The sequence below is a fragment of the Molossus molossus genome, unplaced genomic scaffold (genome assembly GCF_014108415.1).
Source record: "Molossus molossus isolate mMolMol1 unplaced genomic scaffold, mMolMol1.p scaffold_m16_p_10, whole genome shotgun sequence".
NCBI lineage: Eukaryota > Metazoa > Chordata > Mammalia > Chiroptera > Molossidae > Molossus > Molossus molossus.
Genome location: NW_023425345.1, coordinates 94056851 through 94075031, shown reverse-complemented (window position 1 = coordinate 94075031; position 18181 = coordinate 94056851). Strand labels below are relative to the sequence as shown.

The window sequence follows — 18181 nt, the reverse complement described above, 5'->3', positions numbered from 1 at the left end:
TAACTTCAAAATAAATCAGATGCTACCAAAATAAGAATTTAACAATTTTATTATTTCTTTTTTCTATTTATGCATATAATTTATATAATAGAGTTGATTATAATTTTCTATCCCATTCATTGAAAATAGAATATTCTAGCCCTGGCTGGTGTTTGCTCAGTGGTTAGAGTGTCGGGTTTGATTCCTGGTCAAGGGCACATACCTGGGTTGCAGAGTCAATCTCTGGCCCAGGTTGGGGGCATGTGTAGGAGGCAACCAATCAATGTGTCTCTCACACATCAATGCTTCTCTCTCTCTTCCCCGCTCCCTCCCTCCCTGCCACTCTCCCTAAAACAAAAACAAACAAACAAAAAATGGAAAAAATAACCTCGTGTGAGTAATATATATATATTTAAGTGATTCTGGAGGTAACCTAATAGAAACAGATGTTACTGACTTCAGCAGTACATTAAACTTAGGAATTGTCAGGTACTATTGCTATCTTTTACTCCTCATTTTATGAAGGAGCCATATATGAGTAGGAGTCACAGATACAGCACTGAAGGAGAAACCACAGAAACCCATATTTCCACAATTCAACTTTGGGATTTCATACACACACACACACACACACACATTGCTGCATTTCTCTAATAAGTCAACTCTACCAAAGGTTTGTGAGAAATAAAATCCACAAATGAGACACTTTAAATAATTAATATTTAATGGGTGAGGAATTTTCAAAATGTTTTTACTATCTCTCAAAGTATGGCTGACATTAGAACACTTAGCAATGCTACATATTGCTATAAAAGAGTATGGTTTATAAGTATCCACACGGTTAAGATTGACTTGTAGATGAGGTAAATTCACACCGATTGGCTGGATTTCTTCACTGGCAACCGCCTTTAAGTTTCCAGTAATATTATGCCGTGGTAACAAATCTTCAACTTCAGAGAAATTTTAAAAGAGTGGAAACATGACAATGCGAAAGAAATGCCCTTTTCAAGCCATCTCAATTTTCTCTTCTTTAAAAAAGAAAATCAACTCAGAGATCTTGGGTAGATAAAACTATAATAAGTACTCACCATTCCTAGATGAAGCCTGAAAAATCAGACATCACTAAAATGTGCACACACACTTTCAAAGCAAAGCAAAGCAAAGCAAAGCAAAGCAAAGCAAAGCAAAGAAAAGCAAAGCAAAGCAAAGTAAAGCAAACGTCCTTTGCTGCTATGACTCTCAGAAAGGCCAGTATTTAACTCACTGCCAACTCTATTTAGGTGATTTTTTGGTAACACAGTTTCAAAACTAGAACTAAAAATCTGAATTAAAGCACTGAAAATTATTTTTTCAGAAGACTGTTACTTGATTAATGTCTCCTATAATTTGCTTATTTTTAGCAACAAACAGGCTATACCAGAATCAAGTAAAACAAAAATTAATAATTTCTTGGGTCCACATAAACTCCATAGTTCCTCTCTAACTCTTGGAAGAAAGGACAGAAATAATGTAAATAACACCACATTTTCTTTCTCCAGCAGCAGTAACAAAGAAGATGTGGCAATCATCATTTTGCACTCTTCTGAATCTGGGTCTGAGACCTCTTTATATTTCATTAGGGTTTGTGAGAAATGAGTAATTCAGGAAAAGAAATACAAACAGAGGTGGAATGACAAGACTGTCCTTGAACTTTGAGCTCTGGTACATTCTTTCTGAAAACAATTTTTTTCCTACTTTGCTAGGAAGTCAGGGAAATAGAACAGAGTACATGGTAGGAAAGCTGTAGAAGTTGTTCAGGTTTGGAAAGAAATTTTTTTCTTGGTTCAAATTATTCCATGTGGAGAAAACATTATTTCCATTTTATTACAGAAAACAGCCATCCCCTCACTAGTATAAAGTCAGAGAACAGAGCATTTAAGGCCCTTTTGCTGAATTCAGATGAACAATTTGAATCAAACATTTCATACTGTGTTATCCTTAAGTTTGCAACAATAAAAATACAAGTTTACTGGCATTTTTAAGTAACAATTTAATCCTCCTCTGCATTGAAAAATAAATCAAACAGCTACCTAGAAGTAAACAGAATGATATTTAATTAATTAGAGACAAATTTTTGTGGACAAAACATTACTTCGATAGAACCCCTGGAAAATGGTTACCAAGAAAATATTAGCAAATAAATGACAACTATTTGACCTCATCAAAAGTTTACTATTAGCCAAAGGAGAAAAGTAAAAGGGTAGAATTACATGTCTGGCAACCCAAGGGCACCAAGGGGAAACTCGTATCACGTGAATGTGTGTATGTACACGCACACACACACACACACACACACATACACAGGATTACTGTGGCCATAATAATAAGGCTCAACATTTGTATGCTGCCTTTAGAGCCGACCAAAACTCTGTGGGATAATAATTTAGTCCACACAGACAAGGCTATTGAGGCTTAGAAACAATACAGAACTTAACCTAAATCACACTAGTAAACAGAAGAAATAAACTCTACATCACTTAACTTCTGGTTTATTTAATGCACTTTATGCTAAACTTCAATGCCTCTATATTCATTAAAGAGGGCAGAGATAAGAGGAAGAGCCAAAATAGACATGCCACACACATAAACTATCTGTAGTGTAGGATAAATCCTGCTGTGCACATTTCTCTAGGAAAATATGTTTCAATGAAAACATCCTGGAAGGTGCAGCCAAGGAGAACATAAACTGCATATAAAAATCAGTGGGAAGCCATTTGGCTCTCATGACTTCACCTTCAGCCATATCTTGGATGACTGCCTCTATCGTCCATAACTTGGTTTATCAAACTTCTCAGTAGGAGATAACTGAGAATAGGGGCCAAATACACCAAGAACTCATTACAAGCAAACTAAATATCATCTGTTATGGAGCTGCCACATAGATTCCAAGCCTGCTTCCCACCCAGTGCAATAGTGGTTATTCGGTTTAGACAGAAATGTATAAACATGTCTACTTTGAAAACCAGTATCTATAGACTCTGGCACTCTGTGGTTCAATTTTAGTGCCAAGGTTTTATTTCTTTTCCACTGCAGTTAATTTTTTCATTTGATTATAACATTTGAAAATATAGATGTGGCCTCTTTGTTGAATAAAAAGGAAAAAAATCAAGCTGAAATTCACAGACTGAACTTCTAGGACAATATCATCATGTACTATCTTAAAAAATTTCAAGAGGAAGAAATTATGATAAAAAAGACAAACACACATTTTTTAAAAGAACTATTGTTAGTAACTACTCATGTATATAGAGGTTTTTTTTCTGTCATACCATCACATGTGGTTATTTCCTGGGGGCTTCACTTTTCCTTAGTTGTTTTCTTTAGTTGTTATCTACTGACCCCATCTGGTAAAATCATAGAGGAAGCTATAGTGGCCAGAGCTTCTGCCAAGTCAACTTTTTAATTTTATGTAAAGAAAAAATTTTAGGAAATAAGGAAATAGGAGATCAGGGCAAAAGCATCTTAGGAATCTTAGTTTTTATTGTTATATAATACATAGAATGAGACGGAAAACATGTAATTAAGAAAAGGCCATGCCACTGAGTTATAATAACTATAAATTCTAGTTAATCGTCACTCTCATTTCACACCACAAATAAAATCTCCTTACTTTTACTGCCATGTTATTTATAAAGTTTTTTTTTTTTTTCTTTTTCAAGTATATTAAACATGACTCCAGCAAAGTGATATCTTTTAGGGCTTTCAATATTCTGGAAGAAAGAATTCATGTTGCTGCCTTTTCCTTGCTATTCTTGCTGATGGCTTGTTAGTATTCTGAACTTTTATTAAAAAGTTTATTAAAACTGAGACCATTTTTGGTTTTGTTTTATACAAAGATGGAATAATTATTTCAAAATTGTACCCAGCATAACCAAATAAGATTTTAAACAGTATACAGAATTTTAGAATTTTAACTACAGAGTTACTAAAAGTAGATAAATGTCAGTTTAAACTATGCAAATCAGCCTTGAGAGCATAGGTTTTTAATTGTAGGCCATTCTTACTATAAACATTCAGAATGTGATTCTATTAAAGGGGGCAAAAATACCAGGAGAAACTGAAGGAGAGTTTTAAAAAACGCATGGAGAGTTTCGTTCTATCCACCATCTGGCTTATTCCACATTTGTAAAGGTGGCCTCTACAACATTAATATGGATTTTCAACTCTTCTTTTGAACATTCATCCTCTGAGACATCTGAGTTTTTACACTTGCTGTTATTTGAACATACTTGAGTAACTTCCATTGATAAGTGGAGTAAAATGCAGAATAATATTGGGTTGCCATTACTACAGACTATATCATTCCTTTAACTTAAAGCCCATTTCATACATCTTTCTAAGATCAAAAGAAGGAGAAGTCTAAACATGGAGATTTCTGCTATGGCAGGGTACAGCCATTTAACTTCTTTCAACAAGCCAGAGATGGCAGAATTCTCTTTGAAGTGGCAGCCCTGTTGGCCTTTGAAGTCCCTTGTCAATTGCAGAATGGCTCTGGTGGGGTTTGTTTTGTAGCCAGCTGTCACCATGAAGGCAGACATGACGTATTTCCAGCGGTCTCACTTCAGGGTCTGTCAAGTGACTGATTTCATAACCAGTCACCATAACAAAGGAGATTCAAACTCATTGACATTACAGCAAGAGTCTACAATGAAACTTACTAGGTTCCTCTTGACGGAGCTTGATTTAAATACTGAAACGATCACACAATGGCAAGGAGAAAATTATTGTAAATTTAACTGTCACAGCTCCTCATATTCTTAGAACATTAAAAAGTACTCTCCATATGTCTGTCAACAAAATGTTTCATAATAACATCTTACTTTTTAAAAATGAAATATCTTTGAAAAATAGCAGCTTCAATCTTGCCCTGACAAAACAGCTCACTTCTTCAGAAATCAGTAAACTACTTAAAAGCAAAGTTTATACTGCTAACTTGCAACTGGACTTTAATTTATAAGACTAACTGATTCCACACAGTTCTGAGAAACATGTTTGCATTTGTAATAATTTCAGATTATACAGCTAATCACCTCAGAAACACACATCATTACTGACACAGAAACTAGTTTAAGACTTTTAAGGGGAAGCAAAGAAAAAAATCGAGATACATTAAGAAATTTCTATAAACTATACATGTAGCCAATTATAGCACTATATAAGGAAACAACTGAATAATATTATAAATCTGTTTTTAAGGTGGGAAAAGATGAGACAAATGATGAAAATGTTAATGACAAATTTAACACTGGAAGAAAATAAAGTAGGATCAAAAAGATTTTCTTACTAATTTGATGACACTTTATATCTGTTATGTAGAATGTTTGGAATTTACATGTTTTTATGAACATGGCTTACTGTTATTTCAGAGGTGAAGACTAGATGCTACATAAGACTTTTAGCTAGCTCCTATTAGCCACAAGATCAACAAGAGCAAAGCCAGAGAGCTGCTCTTTCATCCTATTAACCCATCTGATCTTCTTGCTTTCACGCTAAGCCCTGTTGAATCCATTTTCCAACTAGCAGCCACAATAATCTTTTAAAACCACAAATCAGAGGAAGTCATACCCTTTACTGGCTTCCAACACTCTAAAGAACACAAACTTCTAGCCACTACTTACATAAGGTCCTGGATACCTTGTGCTATTCCTGCCCATCATACTAGTTGTCCTCACACATGTCCAGTGTTTTCCCACTTTACTGCCATCACCCCATTTTCACATGGCAGGCTTCTTCTCACCCTTCAGGACCCAGGTTAAATGTTACTTTCTCAGAGGACCTTCTCTGAGTACTCAGTTGAAAACACATTCCAACTTCTCCAACCTCCACCAAATCATTGTCTGTTACAGAAAACCTGTTCTTATCCTTATTAGCACCTTGTGATGACTTGTAATTAAATGTTATTTGTTGGGTTAGTGTCTATATCCCACTGCGGACTGTAAACTATCTTAGAGGGGAGACCAGTTGTTTGCCCATCATGATATATTACCCAGGACTACCCCAGCACCACTGGATGCTCAATAAAGACCTGCTGAATGAGTGAGTCAGCAAGCAAACTCAGGAATAAATATTGCTCTCTGCTTAAAATGCTCCAATAGTTCTCCATTGCCTTAAATATGAAATCAAAATTCCAGCTCTGGCTGGTTTTGCTCAGCGGTTAGAGCATTGGCCCGTGAACCAGTGAGTCATGGGTTCGATTCCAGTTTGTCCCTGGCCCTGGTTGGGGTCGTGTGGGAGGCAACCAGTCAACGTGTCCCTCTCACGTTGATGTTTCTCTCTCTCTCTCTCTCCCTCCCACTCTATCTGATGATAAATAGAAAAATATCCTTGGGTGAGGATTAAAAAAAAAAAAACTGAAGTCCTCAAATAATGTTCCATTCAATGTTGTTTCATGATAACACTGACAAGATGCCATAGGAACTTTACTCTTGTTTATATGAATTAGCCTATGGTAAAATTGGTTTTGTTATACATAATTTCACTTAGTCACAGAACCTATCGATGACATTAAGTGAGGACTTACTGTATAAGATATGACTACACATGATTCGCCATGATCTGATTGCATGCAACCCCTCTCCCTTTGTCCCTCCCTCTCTCTCATGAATCTTGCCATTCATATCTGTCCTGAACTGTAGCTACTGATTACTGTTTAAAGCTCCCTGGATGCTCTCAGCTTTTACCTATGCTGGTCCCTCTACATGTAACACAATGAATATCCTTCACCTCTTCTTTGTCTAACTCATCCTTTTGAAGACTCACCTCATTCATTCATTAGCCATCTCCTCCACGAAGCCTTCTATGGACTTCTCCAGTCTGGATTACATATGCCCTTTCCTTCTATCCTGATAGCTCTCTATTCAGATCACTACCGTGGTACTTATCAAACTGAACCATAATTACAGTTTCATTCTTCAGACTTTCTCAATAAACTGCAAACTTCTTGAGGCAGAGGTTGTATCTATTACCTTTTTATTTCCAATGCTTAGTTCAGCAAGGTATTCAATAAATGTTTATAGAAAAGGTAGCATAAGTAAAAGTATCATTATTGTCTTTTGATCATTACTGTCATTCAATTTAAAAATGAGGGAAAAATTATTATAAATATTCAGATTAGTTCAGGTTTATGTTTATGAAACCAAAGAATTGTCCACTCAAGGAATAACTAAAAGTAAGAATGCAATGGGGAAGATTGGGATTGAAACTATAATTCTATTACCACACATCATCTTCTACAGGCTACCCAAGTACCAGTCTGCTTCAGTAGTGGTAACTGTTCTATTTGAAAAGCACTTGGGTATCATGGTGATGAGTATTGTGTAAGTGATTAGGAAGATTTGCAGCCAATAGACAATAGAGATTTTTATTCTTAATAAATCTTTAAGAATAAAAAAATGGGACACTTGACAGCAGCCACTGCATAAACTGAACTCCACTTGTTCATGTGTTTAGCTCTGCTTTCTATGCAACCACATCTGACAAACCAGATATAGTTGTGATTGATAAATCTGATTAGTAAAAAATGAAGATAGAAACACAAGAGAAAAATCCACTCCTTCAAGGGAAACAACCAAATAGGAGAATCAAGCAGGTGAATAATAATGAGGTATATGTCACCAACTGTATATTCCACAAGCAATGCCTTCTTATTTTACTTCGTGTAGCTATTTAACTGTATGATGCAGAGATGTTGGATCAAATTTAGATGACTGTGCTGCCCATTTTCACACTGAGAATCCGAAACTACTGACAAGGAGGGCCATGCCTGCCTCTCCTATCTGCCTTCTGGCTGGCAGAGAAGGAAAAACTTGCATGTTGAAGGAAGAAGCAGGGTAGCACAACGGTGAAATATAAAGTAACAGCCAAGCTAGTCCAAAGTGTCCTGCAGGCTATAAAATGCATTTTCATCGAGAGTGCCATTTTTTTTGGTAATCCTTAAAAATGCTAATTAATCTATAACTATCTGCAAATCATTGGTAAAACCTTATGATCTTCTAGATAAAGAATGTACACTTAATATATAAGCCAAATAATGTCAAAATGGCAATTTAAAATAAAAACCATAATTCATGTGCAAATGTTAATTCTACTGAGAGGACATATCTTGACTCCAAACATTCAAAAACATTTTTTAGGAACAAAATAATCCAACTTATTAAGCCACAAGAGAAAGTCTTAAAACTTTAAGGTCATTTAAAAAAAATCTTAGTTAGCTATCTATTTAAAAATGGCTCCCTCAAAAATAAATTTACTCTCGCCTTGGCCAGTGTAGCTCAGTGGGTTGGGTGTCGTCCCATGCACCAAAAGACTGCTAGTTCAATTTTGGGTCACAGCACATGCTGGGTTGCAGGTTCCATTCCCGGTAGGGGTGAGGGGACGTGCAGGAGGCAGCCGATCAAAGTTCCACTGTCACATCAATGTATCTCTTTCTCTCTCCCTCTCCCTTGCTCTTTCTCTCAAAATCAATGAAAACGTTTTAAAAAAATAAAATAAAAATAATTTAAAAATAAATTTACTCTCAAAGTATACCAGAGGAGACATTCAAAACGTTCTTTTCAAGTGCAAAAAGAAAAAAAGCATTTCAAAAATTTGAACTTCATAACAGCAGTGCTGAACTAAGGATATTGCTCTCTACCTCCTGGCAAATTCTGAGACTTGTTTAAGAGAAAAAATTTTGCTCATTTTAAGAAAATGGGTAAAGGGGGCTAAACATATGGTGACGGAAGATGATTTGACTTTGGGTGGTGGGCACACAATGCAATAGACTGATCATGTATCATGGATATGTACACTTGAAACCTATGTAGTCTTATTAAACATTGTCACCCCCAATAAATTTAAATTAAAAAGGGGGGGGGGGGACTCTCACATTCAACAAAATACAGCAGAGAGAAGTTTCAGGAGAAGAAACCCTGTAAAAAGAAACCCTGGGGTTTCCCCATGGGATTGTTCCCTTTCATCCCTCCATTTGCCAACATAGTTTAGAAGACATCTTCCTTCACTGGACCATGATACAAATTCTCCAAATTTGGGACACGGGCTCAATACAGAGCAGCATATATTTGGAACAAAAATACTGTAAGGGGATCCTGGAAAGAATATAGGAGAAGCACAAAAAATGTTTTCCTTGGAAAGTTTTTCCCTGCTATTATTTATTTTAATAAGAGATATGGTTCCCAACAATTTTACTTTGCACTTAGAGAAATCAAGAGATGCAGACATCGTCCTATTTTCAGAGGCAGTTTCTTCTCAGAGGCTAAATTTAGGCAACAGACAGATAAATTCTGGACCTGGGAAAGATAGTAAGAATAATGTCCCTAACGTAAAAAGGCTTTGCTCATTTAAGATATTTCAAATGAATACTTGATGTATAGAATTAATAAACAGTGGAGGTTAGAAAACACAAAAAGATAATAAGAAAAGATGATGAGAGCAGGAGGGAACAATGAATGAAGTTTACACAACCCAGAAGTATAGACATAAAAGCAGTTTCTTCATACCTTAAAATACTTAAAGCCCAAATGACTGGTCTCATGCAATATTTCACTCAACAGCTTCAGATAGGCAGTGAGTAGCAGAAGGGTGCAAAAAAGATAAACAGAAAAGAAAAAGCATGCAATTAAAAGCAAATTATAGCCCTGGCCGGTTTGGCTCAGTGGTTAGAGCGTCGGCCCGCGGTCCTGAGAGACCTGGGTTCGGTTCCCGCTAAGGGCGCGTACCTCGGTTGCAGTTTGTCCCCGGCCTGGTCGGTTGTGCGGGTGGCAGCCACTCGATGTGTTCCTTTCACATCGATGTTTCTCTCTCTCTCTGTTCCTCTCTCTCCCTCCCACTCTACCTGAACAAAAAATGGAAAAATGTCCTCGGGTGAGGATAAAAAAATTAAAAAAATAATAAAAGCAAATTATATATAACCAGTTTGGGAGATAGTTTCGCAGTTGTTTACAAAGTTAAGTATAGTCTTACCATACAATCCAGCAACCATTTATCTAAATGACTTGAAAATTTATGTCCATACATAATAGGCATAAATGTTTACAGAAGCTTTATTCATAATTTCCAAAAATTGGAAGCAATCAAGACATTCTTCAATAGGTAAAGGAACAAGCAAATTGTGGCACAGCCACACAATGGAATATAATTCAGAGATAAAACGAAATGAGTTCTCAGGCCTCATAAAGACATGGAAGAACCTTAAGTGCAGAGGCTAAATGAGAAAAGCTAGTCTGAAAAGCCTACATACTGTATGATTCCAACTATATGACACTGTGGAAAAGGCAAAACTTTAGAGACAGGAAAAAGATAGAGACTGGGAGTGGGGCGGTGATTAGGTGGAATACTGGTGATTTTTAGGGCAGTGATATTATTCTGTACGATATTGTAATGGTGAATACATGACATTATATATTTGGTAGAACCCACAGAACTGTACAACTCAAAGAGTGAACCAAAATGTAAACTATGAGCTAGTTAATAATGTATCAATATTGGCTCATCAATTTTAACAAATTATCACACCAATGCAAGATGTTAATAACAGGGAAAACTGAGGTGGAGAAAGGAGTACACAGAAACTCTCTGTATTTTCTGCTCAAGTTTTATGTAAATTAAAAAACTGATCTAGAAAAATTATAACCAGTTTACACAACAATAGCTTTAAAAAGAACACATACCAATAGTCTGTAGTCCAAAATGACATGTTCCATTATTAATTGCCAAAATTTCTACATGATCTCTGAGATGTAAGACTTATAACTAACTAATGATTCCCAAAGCAGAAAGAAATCTTTCCAGGAGGAAAAATGGGCGATATTTGGAAAATAAAGGAATGCATAAAAAGGTAAAATCAAGCTAAAAGAAGATTGCTTCTGATTCTGAACAATGGCAGTCACCATTCTGTCTCTGAAGCACTCCACTACCCAAACTCTATTCAACTGTATATCAGAAAATCCTCAAATAGAAAGTGGACTAAGGCATTTATCTGAGGACAGGGCACTTGAAGGACAGTCATTCTGTGAAAAGATCAATTTTCCTTTGGCTTTGCTAATGTCAGTCTGTCTTTCTATACTTGACACTAAAGAAACTATATCCTCATATTTAACAGTTATGAAGGGTTCCCTGGGTTACATACTAAAACATGTCTGCTTTGACATGTACCCTTCTTCCTTGCTGTACAATTACCTTAAGTCATAAAGGCAATGGTGGTCTGATCAAAGAGGTTCTCCCCCAAATTCATGTTACCCTATCAACTGAAGTTTTTACCTGTTTTAATATCTATATTTCTCCAAAACAGAATTGATCACTTAAAAATTAAATGACATGAGTCTCTGTGTGAGGCTAGTTCAAAGCCTCCATACACACTCTTATCATAGGACTTGAGATTAGAGACTTCATTGGTTAAAACCATTTCTTCCATTCACATTTAAGTTATTCTTCCTAATAAAAAGTTAAAAGCGACTTCCGGTCAAGATGGCGGCGTAGGTAAACGCGGTATCGCATCTTCCCACAACCACATCAAAGTTACAACTAAACTACAGAACAACCATCATTCAAAACCGCCTGAAATCAAGCTGAATGGAAGTCCTACAACTACGGAATTAAAGTAACAGCCACACCGAAACTGGTAGGAGGGGCGGAGGTGGACGGGCTGGTCCCACACCCACGTGTGGCGGATAAAAATCTGGAGGGCACCACGGCTAGGAAGGTCCTCCCTAAGGACTGAGGGGTCCCCATCCCACACCAGGCACCCCGCTCAGGATTCCAGTGCCAGGAAGAGAATCCCCATAACTTCTGGCTGGAAAAACCAGCAGGAACTGAGGCTCAGGGAAGCGGATGTGGCTGGAGCCCCAGGCAGCTCCTCTTAAAGGGCCCGCGCATGGACTTATCGGACTCTCTCCCTCTAAGCTTGGAAGGGAGGCAGCTCGAGGGGCACCAGAGACATACAGGGAAGAACTGAGCTTTTTGGCATTGGAGCGAGGGCTGGAGAGGGGGCTTTCTCGGGGACAAACATGTTGTCAGAGGTCTTTGTTCCTTTGGTGAGCCCTTCCCTGGGGCGGCAGACAGCCTTCCTATCTGGGACTCCACACTGGTAGCCCTGCCCTGGTGATTCCCTGAGGCCCCGCCCCGCCCCACCCCACCCAACTTTCAGGCCCACCCAAGCTGTTGCCAGTTGCTTAACCATAGGATTGGCCTATCTTGGATCCTGCTTCAGGTTTTCCTAAATTCTTTCAAACAAGCAGCGTCTGGTCTCAGATAGCCCCATACCTCCCGTTAAGTAATACACAGAAACAAACACAGAGAGGCAGCCAAAATGAGGAGACAAAGAAACAGGTCCCAAATGAAAGAACAGAACAAAACCGCAAGAAAAGAACTAAGCGAAATGGAGATAAGCAACCTAACAGATGCTGAGTTCAAAATACTGCTTATAAGGATGCTCAGTGAACTTAGTGAGAACCTCAGTAAGCTTAGTGAAGGCCTCAAGAGCATAAAGAAGGACCAGTCAGAAATGAAGGATGCAGTCAGAAATAAAGGAGGCACTAACTGAAATAAAGAATAACTTACACAGATTCAATAGTAGAGTACATAAACCCAAGAAGCAAACCATTGATTTGGAATATGAGGAAGCAAAAAACGCCCAATCAGAACAGCAAAAAGAAAAAAGAATCCAAAAACATGAGGATAGTGTAAGGAGCCTCTGGGACAACTTCAAGCGTGCCAACATTCACATCTTGGGGGTGCCAGAAGGAGAAGAGAGAGAACAAGAATTTGAAAACCTGTTTGAAATAATAATGGCAGAAAACTTTCCTAACTTGGTGGAGGAAACAGACATACAAGTCCAGGAAGCACAGAGGGTCCCAAATAAGATGAACCCCAAGAGGCCCACACCAAGACACATCATCATCAAAATGCAAAAGGTTCAAGACAAAGAGAGAATCTTAAAAGCAGCAAGAGAAAAGCAGTTAGTTACCTACAAGGGAGTTCCCATAAGGCTGCCAGCTGATTTCTCAAAAGAAACGTTGCAGGCCAGAAGGGAGTGGCAAGAAATATTCAGAGTGATGAAAAGCAAGAACCTACAACCAAGATTACTCTATCCTGCAAAGCTGTCATTTAGAATCGATGGCCATATAAAGACTTTCCCAGACAAGAAAATGTTAAAGGAGTTCATCACCACCAAACCATTATATGAAATGATGAAGGATCTTTTTTGAAGAAAAAGATAAAATATATGAACAAACAAAATGGCAATAAATACATATCTATTGACAATGGAATCTACAAACAAAATGAACAGGCAGAACAGAAACATTCTCACGGATACAGAGAACATTTTGTTGGTTGCCAGATGGAAGGAGGGTTGGGGGAATGGGTGAACAAGGTGAAGGGATTAAGAAGTACAAATTCATTGCTAGACTGACAAACCTCAAAGGAAAAGGGGTTGGGAGGTGGGAAGAAATAAAGCAAAGAACTTATATGCATAACAAATGGACACACATAACAGTGTGGGAAAAGGGAGGGGGGCGGGAGTGACGAGGAGGGGATCAATGGGGGAAAAATGAGGAACTTCTATAATACATTTAACAATAAAGATTAAAAAAAAAAAAAAAGTTAAAAGCAAGGGTATGAGGATCTAAAAAGGTATAGAAAAATACATTTTAAAAACCAGCAGCAGAACTCTTTAACAGGTCACCTTGAGAGAAATGCTCATGTGGGACTCTCATGTGTCACAATATGTCTATCTTTCATACTTGTTCTTAACCTTAACTTCTTATATCTTGAACTGCTCTTTTGAACAAGGCCAGGGTATAAAATAAATCAACTATTTGCTATTTAAAATTAACATCTTTAACTCAGAAATTCTTGTGTTTTTCCATTCAATTTAAAAGCAGGGTTGTGCCCAGTCTTGTAACAGACAAGTTCAATGGCATTACTTTTTTTTTTTTATCCTCACCTGAGGACATTTTTCCAATTTTTGTACAGATAGAGTGGGAGGGAGAGAGAGGGAGAGAGAGAGAGAGAGAAACATCGACGTGAAAGGGACACATCGAGTGGCTGCCACCCGCACGACTAACCAGGGCCGGGGACAAACTGCAACCGAAGTACGTGCCCTTAGCGAGAACTGAACCCAGGTCTCTCCGGACCGCAGGCCGATGCTCTAACCACTGAGCCAAACTGGCCAGGGCGGCATTTCATCAGATATATGAGCATATACTACATACATTTATCTGAAATCAGTCCCAAATTATTAATGCAGAGACCACTGCATTAACAAGTCAATTCTTATACAGCTATATTTCAATTCTCATTTAAGTCAAAGTACTCACACTTGATGAGTGTTTTTAAAACTGTATAGGCATACTTTATGTAGTTTCCTTAGACTACACTGCTTGGGTTTTACCTTTTGTTTAACCAGCTGCATTGCCAGTAATTGTATAAAATCGCAGACCTGTTTTTCAGCATTGGTCCTGGCTGATTCCTCTTGTGCTAGCACCATTTCTCGCTCTGCAGTTATCTGTACACTCTCTCTTAGTGCTTCTTCCAGCTCTTCAATTCTGTCATCCTTCTTACGGAGATTGTCCTGGAAAACGATGGAAGACTCGGTGAAGTAGACTAATTAGTTAACCCAAGGAGAGCCTATTTACTAATAAGGGCTATTTGTTTATTATAGGTTCTTCCCTTCAGAAGTAAATCCAGGCCAAAAAGATAGCATCATAGAAGAAAAAATAAAACAAGACAAGAAAGAAGTAAAGGAGGCTGAATAAGTATGTTATTAAGAGTAAAGGGTCAAGTTATTAAGCAAGAGAAACATGTGATGGACTTGTTCTCGCTAAGAGAGTGAATACAATTGTTTGCACAAGGCAGTACAGGTAGCAAGGGCATGATTATTTAGAAACACAAAGCTATTTTTGAACTACTCTCTAAACTGGCTTAAAGCCAGCTCTGATGAAGCTGAAGTAATAAGACTCAATGCCAAAGCATTCTCCTTCCCTGAAAAGTTAAGCCTAGATGAAAAAGTTAAGTAAACAGCATGATCTTTCAGATTATATTCCTCATATAGACAATTATTGGCAAACTAATTTTTAAAAAGAGAAATGAAAAAGTTTTCCTAATGAATTCAAGAAAGCAAAGTTTTCTCTTAATCTTATAAGAACAAACTGGGAAAAACAAAAAACAAAGGAGAAAAACCTGACACAAATGACTGGTCTGGCTAAGAATGAGTAAGTTAGTTAGCCAACCAAAATCTATTGCCCTAATACTCTAAACAAGTTTGAAAAGTAAATTTTGGGGAGGTAACTATAAATTTCTATCAGAAAGACAAGCAAAATCCTACAGGACTTTAACAGATCATGTAAGATAAGGGACCTTAGAATAAGAAGAATAAATTAGCAGTTTTCAAGTAGAATGAAAAACTTTACCCAAGAGGTTATTATAAGCATTTCCTCTTTAGATTCCTATAGAACCAGAAGATTAAGAATAACGTTCTATTTTATATTAACATATGAAACATAAGAACAAGATTTGCTAAACAATTTTCTAACTTTCACAATGCTCATATATAAGACATCAAAGGATTTTGACTTTTATCTATGCAATTCTCATTTAATTATACTGTAATTCACTTTTATAAGTACAAGGTATAAAAAAGTCCTTCGTAACAACTTTGTCCTCAGAAATCTAGAACTTGAAGTCTGTCTGATTTTGAAATGTCAGATTTTTCTTCCAACTTTTAAAGGAATGGCATCTATATTTAACAACCTTCCTAATAAAGCGTCCATAAATCTTTTGTTCTCTTAATTTTTCTCAATTTAAAAACAAATGATAGCCCAGCCAGTGTGGCTCAGTGGTTGAGCATAGACCCATGCACCAAGAAGTCGCTGGTTCGATTCCCCGTCAGGGCACATGCTCAGGTTGTGGGCCAGATCCAAAGTACGGGGCATGTAGGAGGTGGCCAATCGATGTTCTCTCTCATTGACGTTTCCTACTCTCTCTATTTCTCCCTTCCTCTCTCTCTAAAATCAATAAAGAAAAAATATTTTAAAAAATAAAATAAAAAATAAAAACAAATGATAGAAAAAAGAATATTCACATTTCAGTGATGTATGTTATGTTCGTGGTGTTTTTTTTTTTTTTTTAAGTTTTCATTCTTCTCAGAGATGTCATATAAAATACTTTGATTTAGTCCCATAAGTATATATGCAGATATATTCTGATATATTTTCTGATAAAGCTAAACATTCTGTTTTATGCAGAGCATTTAGCTATATCAGAAAATGCTCTATGTTGAAACCTTAATTCTTCCAATTTGCTTGCCATGGACATCAGAATACAGTGAGGATTTCTAAAATGATGCCAAGCAGAGAGAGACAAGGAGCAATGTCAGTAAAAACAAAGTCCAAAGTTATTTCTATTGATTCAAAGAAAATAAAAGGTAACAGAAGGACTATGTCAAAAGAGGTAAATGCAATGATCAGTTCATTCAGTCCTCTCAAATCTTCTGTACAATAACTGTATTGTAGTAATGTGGGATTCTGAATTACAACTGCTGGAAACAAAAAGAAACACTAGTGTTTCCATTATCAGCTTGTGACTAACTCAGTATTATGTTTTTGTCCAGTCTATATCCTTCACTTTCAAATTACCTTTTATAGATCTCCTAAGAAGCTTCTGCTATCCTAATCTCAATTGAGGCTGAAAAAGTTATTCCAAATAAATTCCCAGGAACTAATTTCAAGCAAATGGGTTTACCTGCACTTCTGCAATATACATTTTTTTTAGAGAGAGGATGATTAGTAATTTGTCATAATGCAGAGTCAGTGCAAGTTTTCATATTGAAAGGTTCCTCAAAATCTGTGGTAAAATCTGTCTATACCAGATGAGCTCAGTGGGCAAGGCCCTTTACTTAAGGAAAAGTCTTCTGGACTTAATGGCAGAGCCTGGTTCAAAATCTTTCTCCATTGTAAGGTTGAAGAATAAAAGCCAAGTGAAATCACAAATAAAATGAAAAGAAGAAGACTGTTAAATAATATTTGTGATATTACAAGTTGTATAACATCTCAATGTAAAACTATATTTGGAACCACCTGCTCTAAAGAAACCATATTAAACCAGGGCAGTAGCAAGAGAATGAAGACAGTAAATACCGGCATCACCTTCATCAACAGGCCACAACTACTTAATCCATCTAGTGAGTAAAATTTGTCTCCAGTTTTATTTTCAGAATTTTAATAGATATCTGCTAAGGTAAACCAAGGAAGTTTCCTTTGTACTGAACTACACCCTGAATCTATTTCATTTAAATAGCTTCACTTTAATATTAAGTTAATGCCAGAAATAAACAGAACCTTTTAGTTCTTCAAATACTGCAGCCCTAAATACACTGCTGGGTCATATTTATAATTATTCTTTCTTTTTAAATCCTCACCCGAGGACATTTTTCCATTTTTTGTTCAGATAGAGCGGGAGGGAGAGAGAGGAAGAGAGAGCGAGAGAAACATCGATGTGAAGGGACACATCGAGTGGCTGCCACCCGCACGACCAACCAGGGCCGGGGACAAACTGCAACCGAGGTACGTGCCCTTAGTGGGAACCGAACCTGGTTCTCTCTGTACCGCAGGCCGACGCTCCAACCACTGAGCCAAACCGGCCAGGGCTAATTATTCTTTCTTGTCCTCACTTTTCATGAAGATTAAATGCATTTTTTTGTACTTAGATTATATGTACTCTATTTTTTCCTAAGTGTAGAATACTAGAGAAAAGAAAAGATCTTAAAAAGTTTTAGAAAGACCCAAATTGATCACCCCAAAAGAATGAAAACTTGGAAGGCACTGAAATTTTTAAGGGCAAAGCAGTAAACTAAAAGACAATTGAAATAATGCTTTCAAAACTCTGAAGGAAAAATAATTTCTGATCTAGAATTCTTTCTTCAAATTATCAATCAAATGTGAGGATAGAATGCAAAGTCTGAAAAAATTTACATCACATTACAAACTTAGAAAGCTACTAGGATATGAGCTAACAAACTGAAGAACCTACAAAGAGGAAGACATGGATCAGGACAAAAGGGGATATACCACAAGTGGGTGGTGAAGGGATCCCTGAGGGTGGTAATAAGCCTACAGAAAAAGTACAGTTTAAAGTAGAGAATGGAAAGTCAAGGAAAGATGTTTCCCAA

The 18181-nt window shown here is 37.0% G+C and overlaps 1 protein-coding gene across 1 annotated transcript in view; it reads right to left on the bottom strand.

Moving 5' to 3' along the window:
- Window positions 1-18181, bottom strand: part of ERC1 (ELKS/RAB6-interacting/CAST family member 1) — a 489747-nt gene that overhangs the window by 268505 nt on the left and 203061 nt on the right. Inside the window, exon 15 of the mRNA XM_036251762.1 lies at window positions 14456-14587. Coding sequence (XP_036107655.1) covers window positions 14456-14587 — 132 coding nt within the window. The remainder of the gene's footprint in view (window positions 1-14455; window positions 14588-18181) is intronic.